Genomic DNA, 27,464 nt, shown 5'->3' with positions numbered 1-27,464 from the left:
GCCCATGTTAAACCCTGCTATTTACCTGGGTTGGATCGTCGGGTCACTCAACCCGGCGATCCAACCCTCACCTCTTTTACACCAAGGAGCTGCCCGGGCTAACCCTGCAATAACCCGGGTTTTAGCTCCGGTGTAAAAGGGGTATAAGAGAGCATCTGAATATTGTCTACTATATAAATGGAAGAACTTGGTGTTGTTATCCACTCATTCCTAGGTGTAGGGGCATAAGGGAACTCAATGCACAAGGCGCTATGTTAGACATCCTTTAGCATAGGAAAGTGTTCTCTGGTTATTTTGTATATGTTATCTGAAAACCTAAGTAGACCATGTATATACATATGTGCAAGTAAAAAAGGAATTTTAATTAATCTGACTCACAATAGAAAAGATTTCTTTGATTACTTCTGCCACACTGTGGGCCTAATTCGGAGGTGCACGGTATTGCAGCCGCGACTCTGTCTTTTGCCGCAGAACGATTGTATCTTTAAGCTAATGCTGTGGCTAATGGTATTAAGAGTGCAACTGCTTTAGACGCAGTCTCTGACCGCTACACGCCCGCGATATGCCTGCATCTGTCTAGCCACCCCCTGTTACCTCTCAGAAATACTCACTGGAATCCCCAGCTCTTCTTGCATTTAAGTTTATTCTGCGGCTCCCAGTTGTAACAATTGGATTGCATATGCAGTGCGACACAGACGCTTGCACAGACAGAAAACCTTGCCCGCGTGCGTGCGGCATTGACATTACTTGTACCTCTGATTTAGGCCCTGTGTGTGTTCACTTTCATCTCTCAAATATATGAAGTTCAGGAATGTTACCATAAATGTGTGAGTTGAAGGGTGCATGCACATAGGGGTTAGCCCAGACTGTCAGCACCCCGGACATAGGTATAATGCAATGACCACCAATGTGCATGTACCCTATAAGTTGTTGTGTGGGCGGCTATAATTAATGAGCACCCAGTTTTGCAATTCAATTGTTCTGGGTGCTCATTAACTATCGCCCTCTTCACGCCTTATTAGACAAGGTTTAGCCATGTAAAACGACCAAACCCGTCTAAAGTCCTTGTTAGGGCACCCTAACTGGGTTTCTCGCACATTTTTGCTCGCACCCAGCTGAGGGTGTGAGCAGGAATGCCGCGCCGGTGGCTATCGCGCTCAGATGGAGCAACAATTGAATTGCCCAGTCGGGCGCCTTAAAAAAATAGTCGGTGGCTAAGCAATTGAATCGGCCCCTATGAGTGCTCTTTTATAAATTGATAACAATGATTTTCTGTTAGATCTGCATATTTTTTTCTTGGCTTGATTTTTAAGATATTGATTTAAGTACATAATAAACAACACAAGAATAATAGCATAATGCAATACAATGGTCTAATACAGAAATGAATAGCCTATATCTGTGGATGAACCTTCTTAATTCAGGGCTAGTTATGTAGCAAAAAAAAGCATGGAAATATACATTTATGCTACCTTCTAGTGGTCTTTTTTTAGTGTGGGAAGAACAAATGGCAATAAAGCTGTCATTGTTATCTGCCTTTCATCTGCCCAGCTGTCCACAGGTCACTCCCCCCCTTGCTGCTGCTGATGCTGCTGAGGTAAAGGGCTCTGGAGTGTATAAAATGTGCCTAATTGCATTAAGTGTCATTATATGCTCATAAAAAGCTAAGTGGTGAGGGAGGGAGCCTCATCCATTTCTTTTGCAGTCCCTTAGAACCTTGTAAAATATAGCCAGTCACTGTGTCCTGCACTTAGTTATGGTTTTAATTCCCAGGGGTAAGTTGCCCCAAAGTGCTGAGACTATGGGTCACAGATGTGAAATCATCTGTGGATGCTTTGTTAGTATTTGTGAATGAGCAGATTGTGTACCATATCTATCATGTTTATGGTTCTCCTCTGGCATATTGTGCATTCAATCTTGGTCAGTATCTATTCTTTGATTCTTTTTTCAGTATCTATGTATTTAAATGTAGCATGGTGACAAAGCAATGGGGCTGAGGGTTTAATTCCACTATCAGTGTAAAGTTTGTATATTCTCCTTGTGTTTGTGTGGGTTTCTTACACATGTTCTGGTTTTTATTAGATTTTTGCTACAATTGGAATTTTGAAAAATGAAAAATAAAAATCCTGGTTGTCTACTTTGAAATGGCCAAATGTTGTATCTTAATTTTTCACCTAGTTTTTCTTGCAAGACTGTTCCCCATACTAATGCTGGCACTAGAATTATCTGCCAGTCATCTGCCCAATCTGGCTGGTTGGAATGAAAATCTGGTAATGTATTGGAGCAAATGACAATCGACCATTTGCTCCCAAACACTGGAAAACAGTAAATATGTTACCAATTTGAACACTCGTGTTTGTCCGTTTTCCAGTGTTTGGGACCATATGGTACAATGTCATTTGCTCCCATACATTACTAGGTTTTGATTTCAACCAGTAAGATTGGACAGATGGCTGACAGATAATTGTATAGTATATGCCCAGTATAAGGTATTTAATTTCTATTTTAATTTCCTTCACAGATCAAACCGCAATTATTTACACAGAAATAAATGGTTAGAGTAACAATAGTTTTCTTAAATGTATGTACTTTGCAGGAACCTTAATTAACTGCTAAATACAAATATGGAGCTCATACAATACCCAGGAAAAAAGGTTGCATGACTTAACATTTGTGGATGATAAAATCCGGTTACTGAGCAGGAAAGGTCATCTGTGAGCTGTTGTATCATTTAGGATGCATTGTCTGCCATTCCTCAGTGCTGTATTGCTAAATGTCAATGAAAATCAGTTTAGCAAACTGCATGTTCTTTCTGATTATGCCCAGAGGCTTTACCATATGCTTTGCTCCTATCTCTCTCATTATCATATGTCCTAAATGTATGTAAGCTGTGCATATCTTTCCAAAGGTAAAAAGAATTTAGTGAAAGTAGCTAACAGTAAAATTACAAAAAAAACTAGTTTTATTGTTTCATCTAAGAAAACTAAATTTATTAAAAAATAATTCCAGTAAGTCCAGTCTGTCCTAATTATATCGTTCCATCGTGTCGTTCCGGCTCTTGGTACATACATCGTACACTGCAGGTGGGGCAGATGTTAAATTTGCTGTGTGATTTAGATTTGGGAAGGGTATATCCAAACTCAAATCTAAATAGCAGTATAAAATTAAGCTGTCCAGCATTTGTGGGCTACACATGCAAATTACAATATTTACCCTGCATGCAAAAAATAAATGTATTTGCCCCCTTGCATTGCAACATGGTTTGTTCTTCCAGATACAAAGTTACCTGCCTTTTTTTACTTTATACCCAACTGAGAGTCAGTATCATTAAAAAATAAAATAGTTTTAGTTGGTGAAACCAATGCATCGCATAAATGCAAAATGAGATGTTCCTAAAGTGCCATATTAGCATGTTAAAGCCTATTTTAACAGGATTTGATGATTTAATGATAATCCAAAGCATTTTTTATTGCCCCCACTTTTAGATTGTACCATAAATCTTCAGACTAATCCATATCCACCAACCGCCCTGATTTTGGTGGGACAGTCCCGCTATTCAGGCACTGTCCTGCCGTCCCACCCGCAGTCCTAGTGCCGTCCCACCCTCTGCTCTGCTTAGCAAAAAGGAGGCGTGGCTGGCGGGCACCACTTTCCCTCAAGGTTGCACCATACTGTCAGGGAGAGTCCCTGAAATAATAGCAATCTCTCTGACTCCCTGAAGAGTCTAACAATCTCGCTGATTGCACCTTACCCCCATAATGAAGCTGTAATATAAAAAACCCAGAGATATATACATTCAAATAGGATCATTAGTATAATTTCCCTGCATTAGTTATAAGGCACAATGTTCCCTATGAATATCTGCATTTTCTGATAAATATCAGTGTGTTTTCATCAACAAGTAGATCTTACTATCTGCTTTGGGGCTCATTTACATTTGGCTGTAAATCAATTTTATGACACGCCCCTCAGATGTAGCAGTACACGCCCACTTTACCTCCGCGCTCATAGGTGCTGCTTTCACAATCTCCCTAAAATGTTTTTTCAAAAATAGGCAAGTATGGGTTGCACCCCTTTGGGGGCATGCACAGGGGTTCCGGTCTTCATTTAACAACAATTGGGAGGTATAGACTAATCCATCTTTCAAAGTTCCAGCGTGATAACTGTTGACACAGAGACTTTGAATGTCAGTGGCCTTGAAAGTTCATACTTATGTGGAAGAGAATGTGCTTGCAAATGAAGGGCTCCATTTAGCATTTCAAACTCGTTAGGGAAGAAATTCAACAGTTGAAGGTATTCAGTAACCGAAAGGTGATCCCGACAGCCGGCTTCCCGACTGCTTTATCCCTGTGAGGGTTAAATGACAGGCGTCTATATCTAGACAGGCGCCCGGCATCCCGATTGTAGTGATGCCGGGCGCCGTGAGCGGACAGCCGCGGGGTGGGGGGTGAAGGGTTAGGATTAGCGCACCCGGGTGGGATTTAGGGTTAGGCACCTCCCCAGGAGGGTTAGAGTTAGGCTAGGGGGAGGGAGGGTTAGGGTTAGGCACCCCCCCGGGGGACTTAGGTTTAGGCAGCGGGGAAGGGGGGTGGTTAGGGATAGACACTTACAGGGGGGATTAGGGTTAGGCACTTGGGGGGAGGTTAGGGTTAGGCACCCCTGAGTAGGGTTAGGGGAGTTAGGTTAGCTTAGTATATACTTACCAGAGGACGATCGGGATTTCCAGCGCTGTCGGGCTGCTGCTGCCGGGATCTGTCCATCTGTCGGGCTGCCGGTGCCGGGAATGCGGCCGGCAGTATTTCATACCGATTCCACAGAAAGTTACCTGTTTTTTAGAATAGCGATATTTAGTAGCGCTTGTACAAAGACATGCTAAGTTTTATTTACTAGCGAACGGAAATGTAAACTTCGTGTAAGATATCAATTTCTCCAGCCTCTGGCCATGAGTTAAACAGCGCTCACAAGCGCTGAGGTTACGGACAGCCAGCTCTGGGGCGTCATCCGGGGACTTACCCATGATTTTCTGCTTAATCATGTGATCAGCACGAGGTTCTCCCGACAGGCTGTCTGCCTGGGTGTGTATAGAAGCGGATGCTAGTCCTGTGGACAGCCGAACACACGGGCGGGTTAGAAAGGACAGCCACCCGTCCCCAGTCATACAAGCACACCTCCCCTGGTGAAGCCCTAACCCCGATACCGCCGCTGGATGCTAGTCCTGCGGACAACCACAAAGCCACTCATAATACAGGCCATTACCCACTCACACTTACCTTTGCTGTCCGTGATGGAGTCCCTGGAGCATGTTCTTCCTCCAAAATGCCTCCCCGGGCCGTCACTAGCTCTTTGGCGTACTGTCAGTGACACTGCGCATGCGCTGGATTTTAATCCCCTTATGCGCATGTGCAGGAGAAATAGTTATATATAAAAAAAATCATCATCTACGTTCTCTAGAAATGAGAAATAGCGCAAAGAATGACTGACTTCATTAGGGCTCTCCCCACTCATATGTTTTAATAAATACTGAATAAAAATAACACAATGAAACATAAAGAAGAATATCACTTCAACTTAAACTCATTAGTAAATGGAGCCCGAAGTGAGAAAAAATTAATAAAGTGAAAACCACTCATAAATAATCAAACCTCCATGTCCAAACTGTGTAGAAAAGATATTGGGGTTAGCTTGAAAAACCTGTGTTTTTCTCATTATTGTGTGTTTAGGGTAAAACATTTTGTATGTGTTTCAGTTAAATGGTGTGAAATTTGCTTGGCACATGTATCACAAAATTGCTTGCCGATCTGTTTGTTCAGCGAACTAATAATTTGCATGGTTTTATAAAAAAAAATGCCATCAGTATCTTGACAACTCTACTGCCAGCGTCGTAGCTAGACGGCAGTGCGCCCTGTGCAGCACTGCCGCCCCTCTCATTCCCTCTCCGCCCCCTCCTCCCACCCCCTGAGCTCTTACCCTAACTTCCAACGGGAAGAGGGAGGGCGGGATCTTCCGTCGATTTTTCAGTGTCCACTGTCCGGGGCGCACCACTGCCGGAGGTCTCTATCTGCAGACCTCCGGCACAGAGAAGTGTGTGGCCGGTGCCGCTGGAGGATGGCGCCCGGTGCACATGACCCCTCAACCCCCCCCTAGTTGCGGCCCTGCTACTGCATACTTCTATAATGTTGTAGACAATTAAGACTGCGCACTTAACACCATTTAGCGCCAACAAGTATTTTCCATATAATAAATTTTTTAAGTACATTTAAACGCTATAGTCGTTGTTGAGTTGGTGGTGTGCTGGAGGATCGATATCGATCATCCAGCACACCAGGGAGGGTGCAGGACAATCAGCCAGCGATATCCGTGTGTACGAAGCATTATAGTAGAAATAACCACCAGTTCCACTTGATATATAGAAGATAAAAGTAATATCGTAAAATTTTGGGAAAGCTTTACTCACTGTATAAAATGTGCCAACTCAGGGCCTGATTCAGAGAGTAACCAACTTGCGTCTCTCCAGCTGTTGGGAAACTCCAAGTCCTAGTATGCTTTACCAGCTGATCAGTGGGAGGCTATGCTGGGACTTGTAGTTTCACAACAGCTGGAGAGCCACTGGTTGGTGGCCCTGCCTGGTCTAGGGGTCTGAAGAATTGTGTCTTTGTGAGCCTGCTGACCTGCTCATTGGCACAAATCACGTGCTGCAAGGGGGGGTGGCATTTACTTGATTAACCATGCCCCACCCACTACACCTCCCACTTGGTCCTCCTCTATGGGATCTTCCAGAGGGGAAAATTAAGATGAATCTGTGAATTGGGACTGTATTTTATATATCAGATATATGTGTTATGGACTATATCTAATCTTTTTGTAACTGAGAAAATCTGAAGAATTTTGTATGTGAGCTGCACAAAGTGATGGTGTGGATGGGTGGCTTAGCAAGAAGGATTTCTAAACTAACAACTGCAAGCTTTTTATTTCTGAAAATACACCCATCAGATATAACATTAAAACCAGTTGCAGAAACAATTCTGACTTGACTTTACATAAGTCTCTGAATAAGGCCCTTAGTGTCTGCTTAGATTGTTCTCACCTTACTGTGAGTACATTGCTGGGCAACGGCAGTACAAGAGGTTTGCTTGATTGAAATTTGTCTGGAGGAACATAGACAAAGGTTTACACATCTTTCCTCCAGTCAGTGCTCTGATGGCTGATTGATATGCCTTACATTTTCTTCTGTACATAGCATGACATATTCTGGCCACAGTTTTCCAATCACTAAGTGCAAGTAGGAGCTTTATACATTGATTTAGAAGCATTTTGTGTTGTTTTTCCCCTCCATTGGTCTAGGTTTATTGTTTGTCCAAGTCAAGCGTTGAAAATGGGACAATTGCACAAAGAGCTCCCTTTACTATATAATTCCAAATTTGTGTAGCATGACAAAATAAAAGAGTAAGTTGCATCTAATTAGATGCTTCATCAATTTGTAAACCTGTGAAAAATGAATGCCTGTATAATTATATGTTGTTTTCCATGAAAAGTGCTTCAGTGAGCACAAAAAATTTGATTTATCAGATGTCAACAAGCTTTAGACACAGTTCATTTCAAAGCAGACAGCAAACTGTGTTCGCAATGTTCTAATATGGAATACTGGGTGTCATGTACAGCGGTGTTCTAAAATATACTGTAGTCTTACACAGAGAAATCTTGACTTTATTCTTATAGAAATGTAATTACAGATGTGTCATCTTTTGCTGCAGTCACGGTAATAAGCCCCTCCACGCGCGCAAGGCCCCGTGAGACTCTGATTGCGCCAGACATATTGCTCTGCTGATTAATTTGATATGCAACACTTGTATATCTTTGTGCGACTGAGTCTCTGAATCTGTATACGAAGTGCTACAATAGCGGACGCAGCTTTTTTCATTCCAAGTTTCATTGTGCTCCATATACAGACTCACACAGATATATATGTGTCACACAGTCTGCTGGTACGTCCTATTCGCATCACATTGTGACTAAGGCTGGGTACACACTAGGTAACCCGCGAATATGATGCCTGATGGTACAGTGGCACGATATATCAGGCGTTCGGTACACACTGCACGATCCGGTGAACGATATATCGTACACCTGCACCATTCACCTTCCTGGCGTTTGCAGCTGGGTCGCTCCGTTGCCTGTGCATGCATGGCCAACGGCACGACCCCAATGGCGAGGGGAGCACGCATAATGCAATCTAGACGATCCCGACGATTGTGTCTGTCCAATCTGACATATCATCCGAGAAATCAACTAGTGTATACCCAGCATTAGAGGCTAGATGTATGAGGACACATCTGTATATAAAGTTTACCAATATGCTGTGTAACACAGAAGGAAATGTCTATGCTCTTTACTGGCATCTGGTGGATATAACCAGAACATTTAAGACAAATTGGAACGACAGATCGTCCACTGTGTACGCACTGTTGTGCACTCCGGTGCCTCGTTCATCGCATCATCTGATCTGCTGTACATGCATGGCTGATCAGAAGATATCACATACGGGGCTGTGTAGTTTAATGAAGGACAGAACGAGTGATCATTCCGTCATTCGTTAAATCTTTGTGTGTACCGGCAATCTTGCATGGTCCAAGGCGAAGGTAAATCGCCCCGACCATCGGCAAGATTGCCGGGTCATCTAGTGTGTACCCAGCCTAACTGCAGCACTGCTACTACCATTTCCATTCAAACTTGAAGACTAAAATAATAAATTAGCAATGTTGGTAAATATGAACACTATTAAAATAATTATGTTTGAAAGAAAATGGCAAGTTGCCAAAAAGTGATTTCCTTTAAATGCAATGTAAGATCACCCTAATATTTAAAATAACAGATCTATAGAGAAAATGTATTTCTAAAACGATCACAGCATTGAGAACAGATTCCCAACGAGACAGAACACATAACTGTGCCATGATGTTAGACTGGAGCTGTCACGAGATTGTTTTCAGTTAAATGTTCAAATTGTAGATATCCCGTTCTGTTATTATTATTAGCCTTTATTTATAAAGCCCCACCATATTACGTACCTATGTACAATGAAGGGATCATGGCACATACAAATAACATACAATGACATGAAACAGAAAGATGACCTTCCCCGAATGAGCTTACAAGAGTTGTGGGAAACAATTCATACATTAAGCTGCTGTTGTATATGTGCAGAGCACTTTCTGATTCTGTGCAGCTAAACATTGGTAGCTTTTGGCGTGTGTGTGTGTGTGTGTGTGTGCGTGCGTGCGTGCGTGTGTGTGTCTAATGTAAGGCAGAAGCATTATTAGCCACCAATACTAAAGCAGCTATTGGTAAGGTGGAGGCATGAAAGATATTTTAAAAAATTATATAGCCTCTATAATCCTAAATGTTTATGACATAACACGGTATATAAGAAGGCTATGGTTCACTAATAAATCAGTTAGTGAGGACAGACAGCTGGGCCAGTGACAGCAGATGCCCTCCAGCAGCTCTCAGAGGCGTCCCCGTTGCAGCCCCATTCTCTGCACCTCCTGTCTGAGATCTGCTGCAAAATTGGACAGGTGTGTAGGAATATATTAGGTGCTGATTGTGCATCCAGGTCTCCAGTAGGATTGTGTCAACAGTCTGGTCTGGAGTTGGATCCTTAGAGGCTTGGACAAGTGTGTACCCATCTTAAGTTATGTAGTGTCATATCAGATGAATAATTTGCTTTATCCATTGTTTCTAAATTAAAAACTGCAGATAAAATGGAGGAAGGTGTCTGAAGGGGTGAGGGTGACAGGCCAAAATTTGTTATAAAGTCCTTACCTGAAGATGTTATTCAGATTCTTTTTCTGAAGATGTCACTGTTTGTTGCTGAGGTCGCTTATTGGAGGATATAATCCACAGTCCATATCAGTAGTCGTTATCAAAAGTCGCTTAAATAAAGCAGGAACTACTCAGATAGTATCAGTGAAGGACAAAAGGTCACCACAAAATGGCTGCCAGTAGCTGGGCATCCTTTATATAGGGCTGTGACCTGCATTGTGACATCACAATACATGCAGGCAGCAGCTAGAGATGGCTGTACAGTAGCTTGGATCAGCTCTAGGCCCAGATGCCCTGCAGCAGGTCTGGTGAGAATAGAAAAGCCAGGGCTGAGGAGATGTCAGTGTGACTCCGTGCAGGAAGAGGGTCGGGCCCCAGAGGTGGCTTGGGCCCCGTAGCAGCTGCAACCTCTGCACCTACTGTAGCTACGCCCTTGGGAATATGATAGTGTGGTAGGTGGGACACAGAGCTTTTCTAAAGAGCAGCCATCTCTAACTACTATACACATGTCCCTATGATGCTAACTATATTTTAATAAATAAATGATCGTAAATTAAGAAGGCTAATAAACAAAAGTAGGATCTACCAGTGCACAATAGTGCTTCAAACTACTAATTTTCCAAATTTCGTTCTGCACCCTAATACACAGATGTAGTGTATAATGAATTTACTAGCACACTTATAGACTACATCTATTAATTAAGGATCAGGGCTAAATTTGGAAGATGTGAGGGTCAAAGCATTATTGTGCGCTGGTAGATGATTAGTTACATTTACCATTAAGAGTCCTGAGTGCCTCTTGCTCTACTATAATAACAACACCCGCAAAAGCATCACTGTTACACGATTAGCTCTCTCTCTGCCACATGCAATACAAATGAAGCAGGTAACCTTGAAAACACTTGGGATGTCACTAAACAGGAATTAAGCGTTATCTGAGTTGCTAATTGTATCATGGAAACCAAAAAGTCAGTAACTAGATTTTATAGCCATACACTGCACAAACCCGTTCTATCAGGTTTTTTGATGGACAGTTTCTGTAAGGCAGGAAATATTGAATAAAATGTTTTATCCTTGTCCTTCCCAGAGGAACCAGTGGTGATCTAAATATCTCCTTCGCTGTGTTGCTTGTACATAAACATACACATAATACAAATCCCAGCTTTATATGTTTGGCAGGTTGGTAACAAATTCTGTCCCAGAATTCAAAATTAGTTTGATAGATAAAGATGTACACTTACTGCACATTTTCTGAGCAGTTGCAAAATAATAAAAATTAAAAATACATTTTAGTGTTTACAAGACACTCAACTTTACTTTCTTTATCTTCTGCCAACCCCTCACCCCATAAAGGCACCCCCCTGCAATGGAAGTATAAGAAAAGAAGACCCTATAGCCGAGGTTCCCAAACTCAGGGCTCGATTCAGACCCAGACGCTAAGCTGCGCTCTCTCGCTGCCAAAAGGGCAAAATTCCGCAATTGCACTATCTGGTGTAAGGACGCCCTCTATATCTTAGAGAGCAATGGCAGAGCAAATGCACGCTGATCTAAAGACGCACACTTTTCCTTCTTAACACACATCATCTCCAGGAAGTGTACGATTAATCAGAACTATCGAGAGCCATCGGAGCAGCACGCAGCGCTTGAGGTAGACCCTACCCCGCCGCAAGCACTGCGATCACTGCAGCCTGAAATACAACCAAGTGACGTGTACAATGACGCTTCCATGCTAATTATGCACATAAAGCTCAGTTTTGATGCTCAGACACGCCTGCGTTCACAGCACCACTCCCCCTTTCACAAGCACCTTCCCCTGTTACCACCCACAAACGGCACATTCTGTCACTCAAAGTAGCGTCCAGTCTGTGTACTTCGAGCGCATGATTCCCGGACGCAGTGACTGGTTTGCGCATGCATATGCACAGATGGGCGACAATCGCCAATAGCGTGCGTCCACGGCTTAGCGTCCGGGTCTGAATCAGGCCCTCAGTCCTCAAGGCTCCCTAATGTTGGGTACACACTGGCAGATATATTTTGTGTGCGTCGGACAGTGTGTACCAGTGATATGTCTTTGAACAACGTTGGCTGTGTTGCAATATATCTGCAGATATATTGGGACATCGTGCTGTGTGTAGAGGTGGTAAGACACTTGCAGCAGAGGCTGCAGGGAGGGGGTGCGGCACACCCCATAGCCAGATGGCAGGTGATGGTTGGTCAGCGTGTATGCACAACCATCATCTGCAGATATATCTGCAGATAACTCAATCTGCAGATATACTTGTTAGGTGTGTACCCAGCATAACAGTCCAGGTTTTCATGATAACCATGCTTGACCACAAGTGACTTAGTCAATTTGATTTAACCACCTGTGCTGAACCATGGAAATCTGTAAAACCTGGACTATTGGGGTGCCTTGAGGTACGCGTTTGGAAACCTCTGCCCTGTGGGATCATTGACATCATGCTTGCAAAGTAGAAAACATATTCATAGTCCTGTTTCATTTTAAAACACTGTTCTGATATGCAGTATAATGATTATGAGCAGCTACTACAATGCTAATAGAGATATAAGTTCAGGAAACCGGCCGTCGCAATGCCGACAGGCGGCTTCCAAACTCCTTAATCCCTGCGAGGGTTAAATTACAGGCATCTAAATCTAGACGCCTGTCATTTTACCGACACCGGGAGGCCGGCGCCTGGCATCCCGATCAAAGTGATGCCGGGCGTAGACAGCCGCTTGGGGGGGGGAGATTAGGTTAGGCACCCCCGGGGGGAGGTTAGGGTTAGGCACCCCCACGGGGGACTTAGGTTTAGGCGGCGGGGAAGGGGGGGGGTTAGGTTTAGGCACTTAAAGGGGGGATTAGGGTTAGGCACGGGGGGGGAGGTTAGGATTAGGCACTCTAACGGAGGGTTAGGGTTAGGGGGTAGAATTAGATTAGTTTATACTTACCTTTATGATGATCGGGATTTCCTCATCTGTCGGGATGCCGTTACAGGGATAAATCATACCGAATGCGCTAATAGATCGTGTATACAAAACAAAACGATGGCTCTGTGACATTGTCTACATACATAGAGAAAGAATAGGTACTGCAATCAAACCCAGCATGCAGGACAATTTAAGAGCATTGATCAATTGGTCAGTAGTAGAATGTAGGTACATTATCAAGGTTTTTTTTATTTTATGTGGTAAATGGATCACTTTAGTATTACATGATTTCCAGGGCACATTGTTAAAATGGGACTGACCTGGAAATTAGGGGCACTAAGCAATTAGTGTTAAATTCCAGATTTCCACTTCAGTATCATAATTGTTGCTATTGCATTTATGGAAACTGAAGATGTTGTTCTATTTGAGAAAAAAATATTGCATGAATGATCAGTTATAAAACACAGACAAATGCATGCATTCCTGGCAATGGGAGAAGGTTGGAAGATAAATTATGCATTTATTTAATTTAAAAAAATGTATAATTGACTTTGTAGGTTCATCATTTTTAAGAAAGTCTGTTAACTTCTTGGTTCCACTGCTTCCCATAAAGTCTCAACAACTCTGCCTTATGGCAGCAACAGGATGCAAAACAGGAATTTATTAAGGTCAAGTACGCAGACTTGTAACAAATGGACTTCCTGTGGTTAGACTAACTATGAACATCTATTCTAATAATTTATAAACTGCTTATGAATTACTACTTTTCGATCACCTATTCTCACTTGTGCATGTACATAGTTGCAGTGGTTTCATAACTAGTGCCATCTATTCATGATACATACCTACACATTACAACTGCCCTGTCCATATATTTCATTGAGAATTACTTGCTGTAAAATGAATCCTGTCTTGCCAGAAACTAATACAAATAATAGGGTGTATGTACTAAGCCATTGTGAGAGATAAAGTGGATGGAGATAAAGGGCCTGATTCACTACCGATCGCAACTGCAATTACACACGCAATCGGCCGATTGTTGCCCACTGAGTATGCATCGCAGTGCGCGAACCGGTCACTGTGATCACGGCCACTGTGATCGGGACTGTGGGCCTGATTTAGAGGCGCTCGCAAAAAGCGAATACTCTCTCTGAATCAGGGCGGGCGCTGTTTTTTTTAGTTGCGGCCTCCTGGCCGCTCACATAGCTGTGGGTGACCACCCACAGCTATTGCGAGTGGCCAGGATGATGGTCGCTATGGTCAAGACCATCGCGACCATCGGGCTTACGACGAGACCCTTGTGGTAGGGTCTCGTGGCCGCAAGCCCCAGACAGCTTCTGGCTCTAATAGAGCCGGAAGCTCTCTCACTGACATCACTGGTGATGTCAGTGGGGCCGCCCACAAACTGCAGGCGTTCGCTTGGGAACGCCTCCGTTTGTGAAGCCACCTCCCGGCCACACCTACAAAACGGGGCGAGCTGTCAATCAACATCGACAGCCGCCCCTTTTGTAGTGAGCCACGGAGCGAGTGCTTATTGCGCTCGCACGTGCGCACTGGGCCACCATCGACCCGGCTTGCGAGCGCTATGCGCTTGCGAGCGGGTCTGAATCAGGCCCTGTGATCGCAGTGACCACGCAGACCCATCGCAGAGTGATTGACAGGAAGTGTCGTTTGTGGGTGGTGATGGGAGGGTGGTCGGCGAAACGTAGGCGTTTTAGGCGTGCATAAATTAGTCACTGCGATGACGTATGCAGTCTGAGTACTACTGAGTAGCGTGCGATGAAGTTAGTAATTCCTGAGTAAGGTCAGAGCTTGTGCAAGTGTGCATGAGACTACGATGGTACCGATGGTTTTGCAGTCTTGCTAAACTTTACGGATGTGTGTAAGGTAAAGTGGGTGTCCTTGTGTAGTGCTGCAACAGCATAGCAATCGCAATGGATTAGCATACTATCGCAGTTAGATAATGCGTAATTGCTATTGCAACCGCGGTTGCGATCAGTAGTGAATCAGGCCCTAAGTACCAACCAATTAGCTCCTAACTGTCACTTTACAGGGTATGCGGTCAATATCCCGACTGCTGGGATTCCGGTGCTCAGAATGCCTGCATCGTAATGCCAACACCTGACAGATTACCGCCGCCGGCATTCCGATCGAAGTAGCCTTTGTACATATGGCCTCATTTATCAACAAGTGATATTCTTGTTATCACTCGTTACTAATCTTAAATGGTGCTCCAACCAATCAGCTCCTAACTGTTTTTTTTTTCAAACACATGACAGTTAGGTGCTGATTGGTTAGAGCACCATTTAAGATTAGTAACGAGTGATAACAAGAATATCACTCGTTGATAAATGAGGCCCATAGACCCCAATGTCATGCAGATCTTTTGGAGGTTGTCAGTGAAATTAGGAGCCACTAATAAGTTTTGGAGGTCTAGTCTAGTCTAGTTGGTGGCGGGTATACATTAAGTGATTCGGACGATATATATATATCATCCATATCGCTCAATGTGTACCCTCATTCGCAAGTTCACGTGCATCGTCAGCGACGTCGTCCCATCTGTTGTGCTGCACGTCAGATTATCAGATTAGCCGACCAGGCTGACGATGGCATGCAAGTGAATTTGGCATAGAAGGGTATATTGCGTGATCGTACACAGGATCGTGCACTCTGTACGGCGTCAGGTCGGCTGGGATACACGTCCTTCTGATGTGTACCTGACCTTAGGCAGCCTCCCTTTAAAATGAAAGTTTTGGCTAGTCTCAGGAAAGCTGAGGTGCAAATACACCCCCTACGTTTTCTTGTTCAAACCAATGTCTGTTTTAGGCAATGCTTTTTACTATAAAAAAAGTGCCGTATTCACCTAAAGTTACAAGTTGATACAAGATGTATAGTAGCGTCTACAATCTGGATAAGTGTGCACATGCTTTATGATAATAACTTTTCTGACTTTCTTCTCCACAATAACACACTGGTTTTAGGATAGCCATGTATTTATTATAGGTTTACTTTGCTGTGATGTTTTATGTGTTGGTGTATGATTATTTTGTTTCAACAGGAAACAATCATGTGGAAGAGAGGTTTTATCTATCATTTTCTTTCTCAACAGGCAGAGAGATATGTTTGGGTTAACAGCACATCAGCACACTCCCAGAATGTTGCCAAGGCGAAATACGAGTTCTTGTTTGGTGAGCCCATGCCAACCGCTGATGAGAAAGCGCCAGAGACTGGTAAGCATTCGTGAGACAGTGACACGTGAACCACAAACTATCAAGGGATAGTTCACTAATATTATTTATTTCAGTCCAGATAAGTTAATTTTAATAATAAGAGGAACATGGGGGCAAACCAATGTGCTCTGCAGGAGATGGGTGATGTTGGAAATTATATGAATATTAGCTTTTGGAAAACTTAATAGAAATGTATGAAACACATAAATGTATCATGTAAAAACATTCACACAAGATAAAATTATTATGATTATTGTTTACTTGAAAGTGCCATGGTGGTGCACAATGCTGGTCAGTGCAGGAAGGTAGCAGCAAGATTAAATGGTTTGGACTAAGGGTGGGGAATTACTGTTTAGTTGTGTTGGCGCTACTGTTGAGAAAGAAGTGTGAATCAGATAGCACACATCAAGAGTTTTAATATAAGTGTTATATACCAAGTATTTTGATCTGCTTTTAACATTAAGGCCCTGATTCGGAGATACTTGCAGCTCTGTTTGCGGCTGCATCTAGCAAATTTTAGTAAATATCGTATGTGCAGTACCGAATATACACATCTAAAGCTGGCCACACATCTAAAGATTATCTGTCCAACCAGCCAACTAGTTGATTGGTTGGAATGAAAATCTGGTAAGGAATGGGAGTAAATGATGATCAACAATTTGCTCCTAAATGCCAGAAAACAGATGAAAATGGTCGTTCAGACAAGTTTGTTAAATGTTTGATCTAAACAATTTGTTCAAACAACAGTTTTTGTCCACGTTCCGGTGTTTGGGAGCAAATTGCTGATTGTCGTTTGCTTTCATACCTTACCAGATTTTCATTCCAACCAATCAACTAGTTGGATGGTTGGACAGGTAATCTTTAGATGTGTGGCCAGCTTTAGTGTATCTCCGGACAGTTATCAGTTGGACAGATCTCAGCCGTTTCCCTCAGTGTGCGAAATGGGCATTTCTGGGTGGCACCTGGGCGGCAGCAATGCGGGCACATACAAAAACCCCATCTCATGGGAGTGTCATGGCATGAAGACAGAGTTCCGTCCTATTCTGAGTCATGCGTATTTTCAGAGATGGACTCCAGTTTGGGGTAGGTGTAACTGCCGATACTAATGATGATGGCTGCTGCTGCAGACGGAAATGTTGTAGGCTGTGTAATTATATACATGAAGACCTGTATAAAGCTACTTTAGCATAAGGATTCAAGTCTGGGTGCAGCAGCCATCTGGAGTTGCAGAAGCTTTGCATGCAACTCAGACGCAGCACATTTATATGGATGATATGGACCCCTTGTAGTTCTGTGGCCTGGGCTACTATATAACCACTCAGCAATTAAGCATAGTACATACTGTAAAATATAAGGATTCATCAAGCCAAGTTCAGAACAAGCAAACAAACTGCAGCAAATACTGGAAACATAAATGCAATAATAGAAGTAGTCAGCAAGATACAGAAGAAAACAGCATAGTACAGAAATGTAGGAGTGATAGTACAAGAACAGGCAGATGGACAAGTGACAGTAGAAAAGAAGACAGGAGGAGATGGTACCTTGCTCATGACAACTTACAATATAAGTGTGCCTGAGACCAGAGATGGAAGGCGTCACAGAGGCAGGCTTAACTAGTGAGAGGCAAACAAGTTGGTAGACTTTTATTAAGGCGTTTTTGGGGCTTTTTGAAACTCTGGAGCTGAGCACATACTTTGCAGGGAATTGGTATGAATTACCACCGGACCTAAGCCCGGCGGATGAAATACTGACGCCGGAAGGCCGGCACATGAAGATCCTGACCGAGGTGAGTAAGACCCCTAACTCTCCTCTCTCCCCCACCTGACCCTCCCTTAAGGGTGCCTAACTGTAATCTCCCACCCTAGTGCCTAACACTAACCTCCCCCCAGGGGTGCATAAACCTAACCCCCCCCTCCCCGCACCCTAAACCTAATCCTTCCCGGGGGGGGTGCCTAACCTAACCTCCCCCCCAGTGGTACCTGACGCTAATCCCCCTTCCCCTAGCCTTAACCCTAACCCTCCCAGGGGAGTGCCTAACCCTAAGTCCCCCCGGGAGTCCCTAAACCTAACCCTCTCCCCCATGACTATCAGCTCCCAACGCACGGCTTACCTACATTCGGTATGCCGGGCGTCGGGATTTCGGCGTGGGACTTATGATCACGTCAGTATTTAGACGCCTATCATTAGTCCCATGTCGGGATTTCACTGTCGGGAAGCCAGCATTTTGACCGCCAGCTTCCTGATTACATCCCCTTTGCAGTCCTGCTGGTTTGTCCAAGTACAGTTTGCTGATACACATGGATGGCCAATTTGGACAAGTTCTAACTATGGCTAATCAGCTGAGTAACTTTCTACTTCAGTGTAGACTCACAGTATAATAGGACAGAACACACATGCTAAGCATGGTCATATACACATACTGTACTAGTGTCCAATAATGATTTCTATTATTAGTGGGTGTAGTGCTTATTATGGGACCACAAAATTTCAGGCTAATTATACAGTATCACAGCATGTGTAACCCACAGAATTAGTGGATACTTTAAAATGTATTTAATTTTACTAACATAAGGGCTGATGTAGCGTTAGAATCAGATTTGTTTTATTAGCATCAGATATGCAATTTAATACTGTGCATGTCCGGAGAATAGTGTATGCATACACCGCCACACAGTTGTGTCGCATCTTACTCTTGCCACTCCTTACAACTGAAGAAGCAGGATGGGTGAGGGAAGGGGCGCGCAAACCTTGTCCACTAAGGGCATATTCACAGATGCAGATACTCCTGTCTGTAGACGTATCACTTGCGGGTGCGTTTTAGCATGACATTTCTGCTACTTTAATATGTTTAGGATATTACAATTATATCTCTTGCATTATAGAGATTTTTAAATATTTTTTTTAAATCAAACTTGACAGCAAATGTGCTTTTCTCTATGAAATACGGGTGTGGTATATTTTGGCAGCATTCATCATGCTGATACTGATATAATGTTGACCTGATTAGAATTTCGACAAAACGTCCCGGGTGGTTTAGCGGTGACTAACCTGGATCGGGGGTCTGGCGGCTCCAACAGCATTTTAAGTGTCGACATATTGACTGTATCCCATGAAATACATTTTTGTGCTAACAACATGTATTTGACATATGTGTTTTACAAATATTACTGGTGTAGAGCTGGACACACCTTGAGAAACATCCAACTGAACATACTGTATGCACATACAGTATATAAGCTATTTATGAGTGTGCCTTTATTGTGCTTTTCTCTTTACCCATAGGAGTCCAACTCAGCATAAGTTCTTTAGTATGTTGTTGTTGCCTTTTAAGATGAATGGCTGGCTTGATTCTTAGAACTGGAATAATGAGTGCCTGATTTTTTAAAAATTGCTCTCGATACACTTTTCATTCTCAAATGCTGTGTATTTAAGGAATGAAATCTTAGCAGTGTCTCACATTAGAGTGGAATTAATGAGATGGCTGCCAGTTGTGAGAACCTATTGGGCTTTGCCGATGTTAATATTGGAATATGACTAAGCATTAAAGTGAATCAAATGAAGTGTACTATATGATGGGAAATGGCTGATCAGAATTATTTCAGCTTCATCATCTATTAATATTATTTGCTGACTACATGTAGTAGATTGATTGATTTTTTTTTGTAACCATAAAATCAATGTAAAGAACATTTTTATATGGAACGTGGAGAAAACATTCTTCTTGTAGTTTGATAATACAAGTATAATGGGACAAATACTGTATATGGCAACACACCATTGGCAGATATTAAACTGCCTACCATTACATTACATGTCTGAGCTGCAGCTCCAACTTTACAATTGTTTTGCTCTCCATCAATGCTGGCAATTGATCTACTTCGTTAACTCCTTCTGTGCTATATATGCAATTTTCCATCAGATAAAAGATGATATTGCTGGTTGCCTGATGAAAAAATGGACCAAAATGTAACAGATCTATGTCCATGGGGCATTGCCTTAATACATTGGATCATAAATAAATAGCAAGAGAGCCCTTTAGTATACAGATGAGTCCTCATTCACTTAGCATTTTTGCATCATATGGCGTCAGATGCTTGCCGCAACTAGGACACCGTGCAGTGGATATCCACTTATGTACTTTATTACTTTTGCATATTTTTGCATCGCACAGCAACTTTTTCACATCGTAGCCAAGCACCAACAGAATTATAGCGTACTGGGCACAATGTTGCATGGCGGGATGCATAGCATGGCTTAGTCATATTGGTTCGCGATCTCTTGCATTTTTTTCACAGAGTACGCGCATCTTCATATTAGCAGTGCAAAACATTGCAAATATAGTAAATGTTGAACGAAAGGGATGTATATCGTGGCTTAATCGTATTTTTCATGTGCTCATTGAAATCATCAGCTCTTGCGTCCAAATTAGTCCGGCACCTCCCAGCAGTAACAATCGAAATGCATGTGCTGTGTGACTTGGACACATGTGCAGTACATCCAACATCGGCCAACTGCGTGCATATACGCATTGCGTGTAGTAAGCTTGCACCTCCGAATCATGCCCGACTTGTCTACACAGAAAAACAGCGGTGCATTTCTGTTATGTTTAATAATAGATCTAAATGTATTTATATTATATTGCAACCACACTTGGTTCCATATTTTATTGCTGATGATGTGTCCATGTAATTATTTGATTAATATACATTTTAGCTTAATAAAAAATACCATACGAGCATTATAGGTCACAGCCGTAACACACTGGTCTTAAACCCAATGCCCAACGGACTGAATTCCAAGGGTCAATGGAGAGACTCTCAGATCTCCCCAGGTCTCATGCTGATTCCTAATCATACACTGAAGAGCGCAGTCAGCGTTCCAGGCATTGTTCGTGTGAATCACGCAGCTTGAGAGCAAGTCACTCCGCAAGCTTAGAGTCTGCTCACTCAGATGTGCATTGGAGTCTGTAGGAAATCTATGGGACATTTGTCACATCCTGTTACATTAGCTAAAGTGCCTAATAGCTCGCACAAGGGGTGCTTTTGTCTCAGATCTCATTCTTTGTAATTTAGATTTGTTCTGTGTCAAAAGCAATATGTAATTTTTAGAAGTACAAATATAGAGATTGAAGGGAATGCAAAAGTGAAATCTAATTTGTGAAAACATGCCTAAAATCAGCATTTAAATTACCAATAGAATTCCCTGTTGTAAGGAATGTATGCGTGTCATACATGCACGTTTACTAGCTGGACACCCTTTAAAAATAATGTCATGTGATAGAATCCGGGGAGGTTGTCATGGAATGGAATGTGGGCAGCAGATACGGTTTTGAGGTCACCACCATATAGACAACCCTGCATGGTTCATCTTCTGTAACAGATGTCATGGACTTTTGGGTCATGTTATACAGGCTTCCGCTTATGCCTGGATCTAATCAAGAGACTGTACTTGAAAGCAACAAATGTAAGACTTTTGTCCAGGAATGATGATGTTCGTCCATGTAAGATGACGTTTAGCCTCTTTCTGAGTTCCGTTTTTTTGGAGGGAAAAATCCGAACTCAACGTGCAAACTCGAACCTATCCGAGCCTGCACATCCCTACTTTAAAGGGTTCTTTAACTTGCGGCTCTTTGACAACAGGTGTAATTCTCAGCTAGCCAAGGTAGAAGGACATGTTGTAATATTAAACTGAGAAAGCAATACCTTATTGCCTTTAAATTAGTTGCCCTCTTTTGTATAACCTGTTAAAAAGAAAAAACATATGTACAATAAATATGGAGCTTCCCTTGTCAGGAATGCCAAACTGCTCCTTGTTTCACTTTATTGCATTTTATTTGCAGCTGAATTTCAGTACAAAAATTACTTCAGTTACCTAAAGGATACATTCACACAGAACCAAATGATTTAGTTTTCAGTGGAGTTTATTAAGAACAATAAAATACAAGGCTATACTTACTGTACTGTGGTGGAGTGAAGAACTGCTACATGGGAGCAAGGGGTTAACCACCTGGGTTTCAGGAGGTGACTCCATGGCCGCCCCTTTCTCACAGGTGGTAGACATCTGACCTGTTTAAGGCCTGAGTGTCAGAATGTAGATGGCTGTTACCTGTTTATCGCACTGTACAGCATTACCTGCTGTTCCTGTGTATAAGGTGTTTTGCTGTGTTTTGGCATAGACACTATATAACACCTCCAGACAATGCTTGAAGACAACCCATCTCACTTACTTTCAGTGTGGCGCTACAACAATCCTACATTACTCCAGTTCAATGGTTCAGCACTCTCAGGCTGTGAGTGTCAGACCTCCCACTGGTGCACCAACAACAATTATGGAGGAGAATCATGGGAAAGCTGTAGTAAGAGGGAAAACTGCAGCGATGGACCCTTGAAATAGGGCAATGTCTGATAGTAGAAATTCTATACTGAACGGAAGCATAGATTTGTGTTTCATGTCAGTGTCCTCTTAATGGACTAACCCAAAAGTACAGTTTTGATTTTTACTGGAATTTCATGAATTTTTTTATGGGACACTGTAGAATCCTGTATTGAGAGCTGGGGGTAATGTGCAGCAGAGAAAATTCATTGTGGCCATAATACAAAAGCATTGTCCTGGCAAATCACACCTAAAATAATTTCAGTAGGAACATTTTTTGTGTAATGTTAATGTAATGCTTCTTATATCTTCCAATGAAAGGCATTATCAGACAGTTTGTCAGATGCCTGTGGCGTAGTTCCCTGTGTGCATACAGCCAGCCATCACTGACACTGGAATGCTCATTTCTATGATTTCATTACATTAAGTATAGTTAAAAAAATTATTTATTTTTAATCATCATTTAAGTTACTGTTCTGGTCTGGTGACCGTTCTGCATGGCAGCAACCTACAAGCAAAGGCGCAGCTGTCCATTATTAAATACTGCAATGATAACATTTTCCATAGCTGGTGAAACTGTTTTACTAATGGATAGGCTGCTATGGAACTCCACACCCCAGCATATTCTGCCACTGATTTGTTGTTGGGCATTCTAAAACTGTGGCAGGGTATGCTGGGATGTGTAGTTCCACAGCAGCTGGAGTGCTGGTTGTTATATGAGAATTGCTTTATTTTCCTCACCCTCTTTTCATTATCCCAGTAGGGGCAGGGCCTGGTGACCATAAGCACCTACCCCTACCCACTTCAGCGTTCAGCTTCAGCTCCAGCTCCCCTGCCTTCCCTGATCTTGGCCCATTTTTCACTGTGCTTTGCTGCATGCAGCCTGTCCCTTAGCTTTGATGTGTGCTTGTCTTGTATTTTGTCTCACCTTGTGATTTGTTACTTGGCTTCTTTGTCAGTGAGCTGTCACCTGGTAAGGGGGTCTGTGACCTGTGGTTCTCCTGCATCAAGGTCCTCTGGAGAAAAGAGGGCCATTGAAATCTGCTCTTGCAACAAGCAAGTTACCTTAGGCTTCTTTGGCGGCATCATTCCTTATGCAGAGATTTTTTTGTGTCAAATTTGAAGACCTCCACCTTGGTCACACCACGAATGATGTCAGACCACTTACTGATGACTCCATGCACATGTAACGCCCAACCCAGTCTCGTTCTGATTTCATCAAGCAGATTTCTATCAACATGTAAAAATTTGCATAAGAGAAATTCTGATTTTAGCTGATGTACCTCTGTATTTGCATTCTGCTCCCAAACAAACATATGGTATTGACAGAGCACCAGTTACATTTAATACATATATTTAAATAATATGTTACCAGTTTAATAGAGATCATTCATTTTCTTATGAAGGTTGTAAAGCCTTCATACTGCAATCAGGTCATAACACTGATTACATTACACTGATTAGAATGTATGTTTAACAGAGAGCTAATGGCTGCAAACTATGGGGGAATAAAAATGATTATTTGAGACATTGGCAGGTGACCCTGTCTGTAATGACTTCAGAATCTCAGTCTTCTCAGTGTATGAGGATCTCATGCAAACGGTATATGCAGGTCCACTGTGTCTCATCTAGTGATTTATTACTTAATTGGCCTCTGAATCAGACTACCTCTATAATAGGCAGCATTGTTAGTTAATAAGTGGTAACATAACTATTGTTAACAGCACAGTAAAAAGTGACTAAATCATTGGTACTAGTGTCCTGATGGGCCTGTTTGAAGACATGACAGTTTAGGCCATATTACCTCAAAAATCACATTTGTGTGTGTGTCATACAGCCTGTGACTACTATCGTATGTGTGTTTATGGTCATTGCCAGGGGCGTTCTGGGGTTAAAACTCGGCCTTGACATTGTTTCCATGCAGGCACCACAGGTGCGTGTACATGGTAAAGGGGGCGTGGTCACTTGCCACAGAGACATGGCTATGCATCATGGGATGTGTCCTCATGGTAAGCCCCGTCTATGTATGCCGGGCGAGAAGAGTACAGGTAAGTGTAGCTGCACGGCCAAGACCTTCAGGCTACCCATCAGCCTTTATGTCATTTGTCAGATGGCCAGTTCGGGGATGGTCATTGCATAGTTGTATAACCATACTAATAGAACCCATTGGTATTCAGCTGTATGGCCTAGATTTTTCCAGTTTTGGCCAAATGGAAGATTTTAACATGTGTTCCCACTTTAAGAGATGAGGGCTGCTGTTTCCTAACCTGGACTCATTTAGTCATATAATAATATAATGAGAATTCTGTGTAAACGTGTATCAACACAAAGTGGATAAAACTATGCTCTTCTTAAGGGGCACATCCACTAGGCGATATTAATGAGCGATTGCACGATTACGACATCGTAATCGTGCAATTGCTCATTAATCGTGCACTATAGTGTCGGAAACAACCAGTGATGCGGGCTCCGGCTGGTGGTTTCCGAAATCAGTCATCGTTGAAACATGCCGGTCAATCTGCCGATAACGACAGATTGACCATGTTCGGGGATGAGGGAGGGTGCCTGCACTGAACGACTAATCGTTCAATGTAGGCACTACAGGGGATGGGAAACGACAGTACAATTACAATGTTGTAATCGTACTGTCTTTCCTAGTCACCTAGAGGATGTGCGGCTTTAAAGGGACTCTAATCCTATGTACTTCATTTTGTGTTTCTATTTGTCTAATATAGATGAAAGTTGTATAACTGTACTAAGTTTCTATGACTGTGCTGGCTAGCTTAAAGAGTTTGCCTTTTAATACAGTTACCATTGCATATATGATCATCTCTCAATACAATAGATTTGGGACATAGCATAAAGGCAAATGATACATGCAACCTCGTTGGTTAGGTCTTAGGTGTGGAAACATGGCAGCCCCCAGAGATTACTCAATGCCTAAAGTGAGGAATAGTATAAAACTATGTCTAGCATATACAGTACATATACCATACATATACCTTTATCTAGCCACAGTTATGTAAAGAACAGATTGCAATCCCTAATATTGAAATCCAACCCCCCCCCTAAAAAAAGAATATCCCTTATAAACTCCATCCGCTCCAGTGGAGGGGGTGGACAACACAAAACATATTTAGTAGCTACAGGTCCCTGTCTGTTTTATTTTGTTGGTTAGATGCAGAGTTCATCTACTATTACTGAAGATAAGCAGGCCTCTGTATAAATCCATCCCTCACCTCTGCCTCACCAGGAAGCAACACCATGAGTCAGGAAGAGGCTTGTCATTACAGATCTGAACCTTTTGTTTAAGTGAAGAAAAACAAACAAAGGTGGACTTTACTCTTTAAAACTGTGCTTACACATACATTTTGGCAAAGACATGTTATGGATGAATGGAATAAAACCTTAAATGGAATAAAACCTTAAATTTGTTGAATTACAAGAAACAGTTTTTGACAAGCATGGATGAGATATTGTGAATTGCTGGCACATCATCCCTTATGTTTAATTATATCATTTATTAGGATTTCACACATGTACATTCATGCACTGTAACATACCTTATGCTTCATTTGCATTCAGACATATTGCTTTTATAAATGTCTAAACTTAGATAATTAAATGCAAAAGCTAATTTAGAGAAATTTGAATACAAGAATCATAAAGAACATCATTATGTGACATTTCATTCTCATTTCAAGTTAAAATGTTCATTTATAGGAAAATAAGCATTTGGGTCTGTTTAGTAACAATTGCAAAGTAATGTATAAAATGTTTGGCTTTCTTCGCCGTGTTTTGAATTATTGTGACCTCCATATTTATATAGACATACCACTGAGATGGCATAGGCAGCTTGAGCTCTCACTGCGTGCGATGAGGTTAGCAAATTCTGAGTAAGGTCAGACCTGTTGTAGTTGTGCGTGAGGTTCCGATGGTAATTGATGTTACCGTTGGTTTCGCAGACTTGCAAGGTATTACGGATGAGAGTAAGGAGAAGTTGACGTCCTTATGTTGGGCTGCGACGGCATTGCGATTGCAAACATTAGCATATTTTCGCAGCAGGTCTGCTTGCATAATCGCAGCAGTGATCCGTAATGAATCAGGCCCACAGTCTATATCTGTTTGCAAGCAGTTGGTCTGAGAGGCTGCAAAGCAAAATAAAAAAGCCACTTCTGACAAAATTCCAAAGTGTGCGCCAACTTACCTGAGATAAATAATGTACGTCGTAGACCATTTAACAGTAGAGAAAAGTTATCTTCTCTGATGAAACTATATATATATATATATTTTTTTTTATTTATTTATTTTTTATTTATTTTTTAAGGAAAAACACATCATACAAAGGAAATAAATCATATGGTATAGGCGCAACATGATTAATTAAATAAGTACAAAAAATTCCCTATAGGGCAAAGTCAAAGATGCAACATGAAATGTAACATGGGAGAGAATAAGGTATGAAATGGTAACCCTGACTAAAACGGGGGGAACCCTTATCTAACACCTCCATATTATACCAGGTGGTCAGTCTCGCAGCTTGTCCCGAACTGATAGTGGTAAGGTAACCAAATATAGGAGCCAGATCTTAAAGAATTTCTGTGCTCTAGATTCCGCATCAAGAGAGCATTCAATCCATCTGGTATAAGTATGCAATGCGCAGTAGCATGAGTGTTAGAGAAATAGGTTCCGTCTTGATCCATTGGGATAAAATTGTATTTTTAGAGACTGCGGCTATTCTAGCTAATAGACGAACACCCTTAAGTTATCCGAGAGGAAGTGGTAGAAGGATAATGGTTCCACAGTGCCCTGGACATATGCACCCTAAAAGGGATAGTCAACTTGGTAGTAATAAAGGATTGTACCTCCATCCAATGTGTATGAATGACAGTACAAGTCCACATACAGTGAACAATGGGCTTTATTTATTTTAGGATGGAAATACAAAGGTGTTCGCAAGCAACTTTGCAATTCCGTCCTTACAAATATGGTAATCTAGCAGGAGGCTTCATACCTCCTGCTGCAGTTCTTATCCAAGGTGCGTTGTCAAAAGCAGTATCGGATAATTTGCTGTAACATTGGCCGGCTAAGTGATCCCATGGGGTTACACAAGCT

At 42.2% G+C, this 27,464-nt stretch overlaps 1 protein-coding gene across 2 annotated transcripts in view; it reads left to right on the top strand.

Annotated features, from left to right (window-relative positions):
• PSD3 (pleckstrin and Sec7 domain containing 3) overlaps positions 1–27,464 on the top strand; it is a 576,473-nt gene that overhangs the window by 135,756 nt on the left and 413,253 nt on the right. For both annotated transcript variants that reach the window (XM_088448410.1, XM_088448411.1), the window contains exon 2: positions 15,857–15,977. In XM_088448410.1, the coding sequence (XP_088304536.1) occupies positions 15,857–15,977 (121 nt within the window). The remainder of the gene's footprint in view (positions 1–15,856; positions 15,978–27,464) is intronic.

This window comes from Taudactylus pleione, unplaced genomic scaffold (assembly GCF_031769625.1).
Source record: "Taudactylus pleione unplaced genomic scaffold, aTauple2 ptg000454l, whole genome shotgun sequence".
NCBI classification, from domain to species: domain Eukaryota; kingdom Metazoa; phylum Chordata; class Amphibia; order Anura; family Myobatrachidae; genus Taudactylus; species Taudactylus pleione.
Note: the sequence above shows the minus strand (reverse complement) of the source record. Positions and strands in the feature narration are given on the sequence as shown.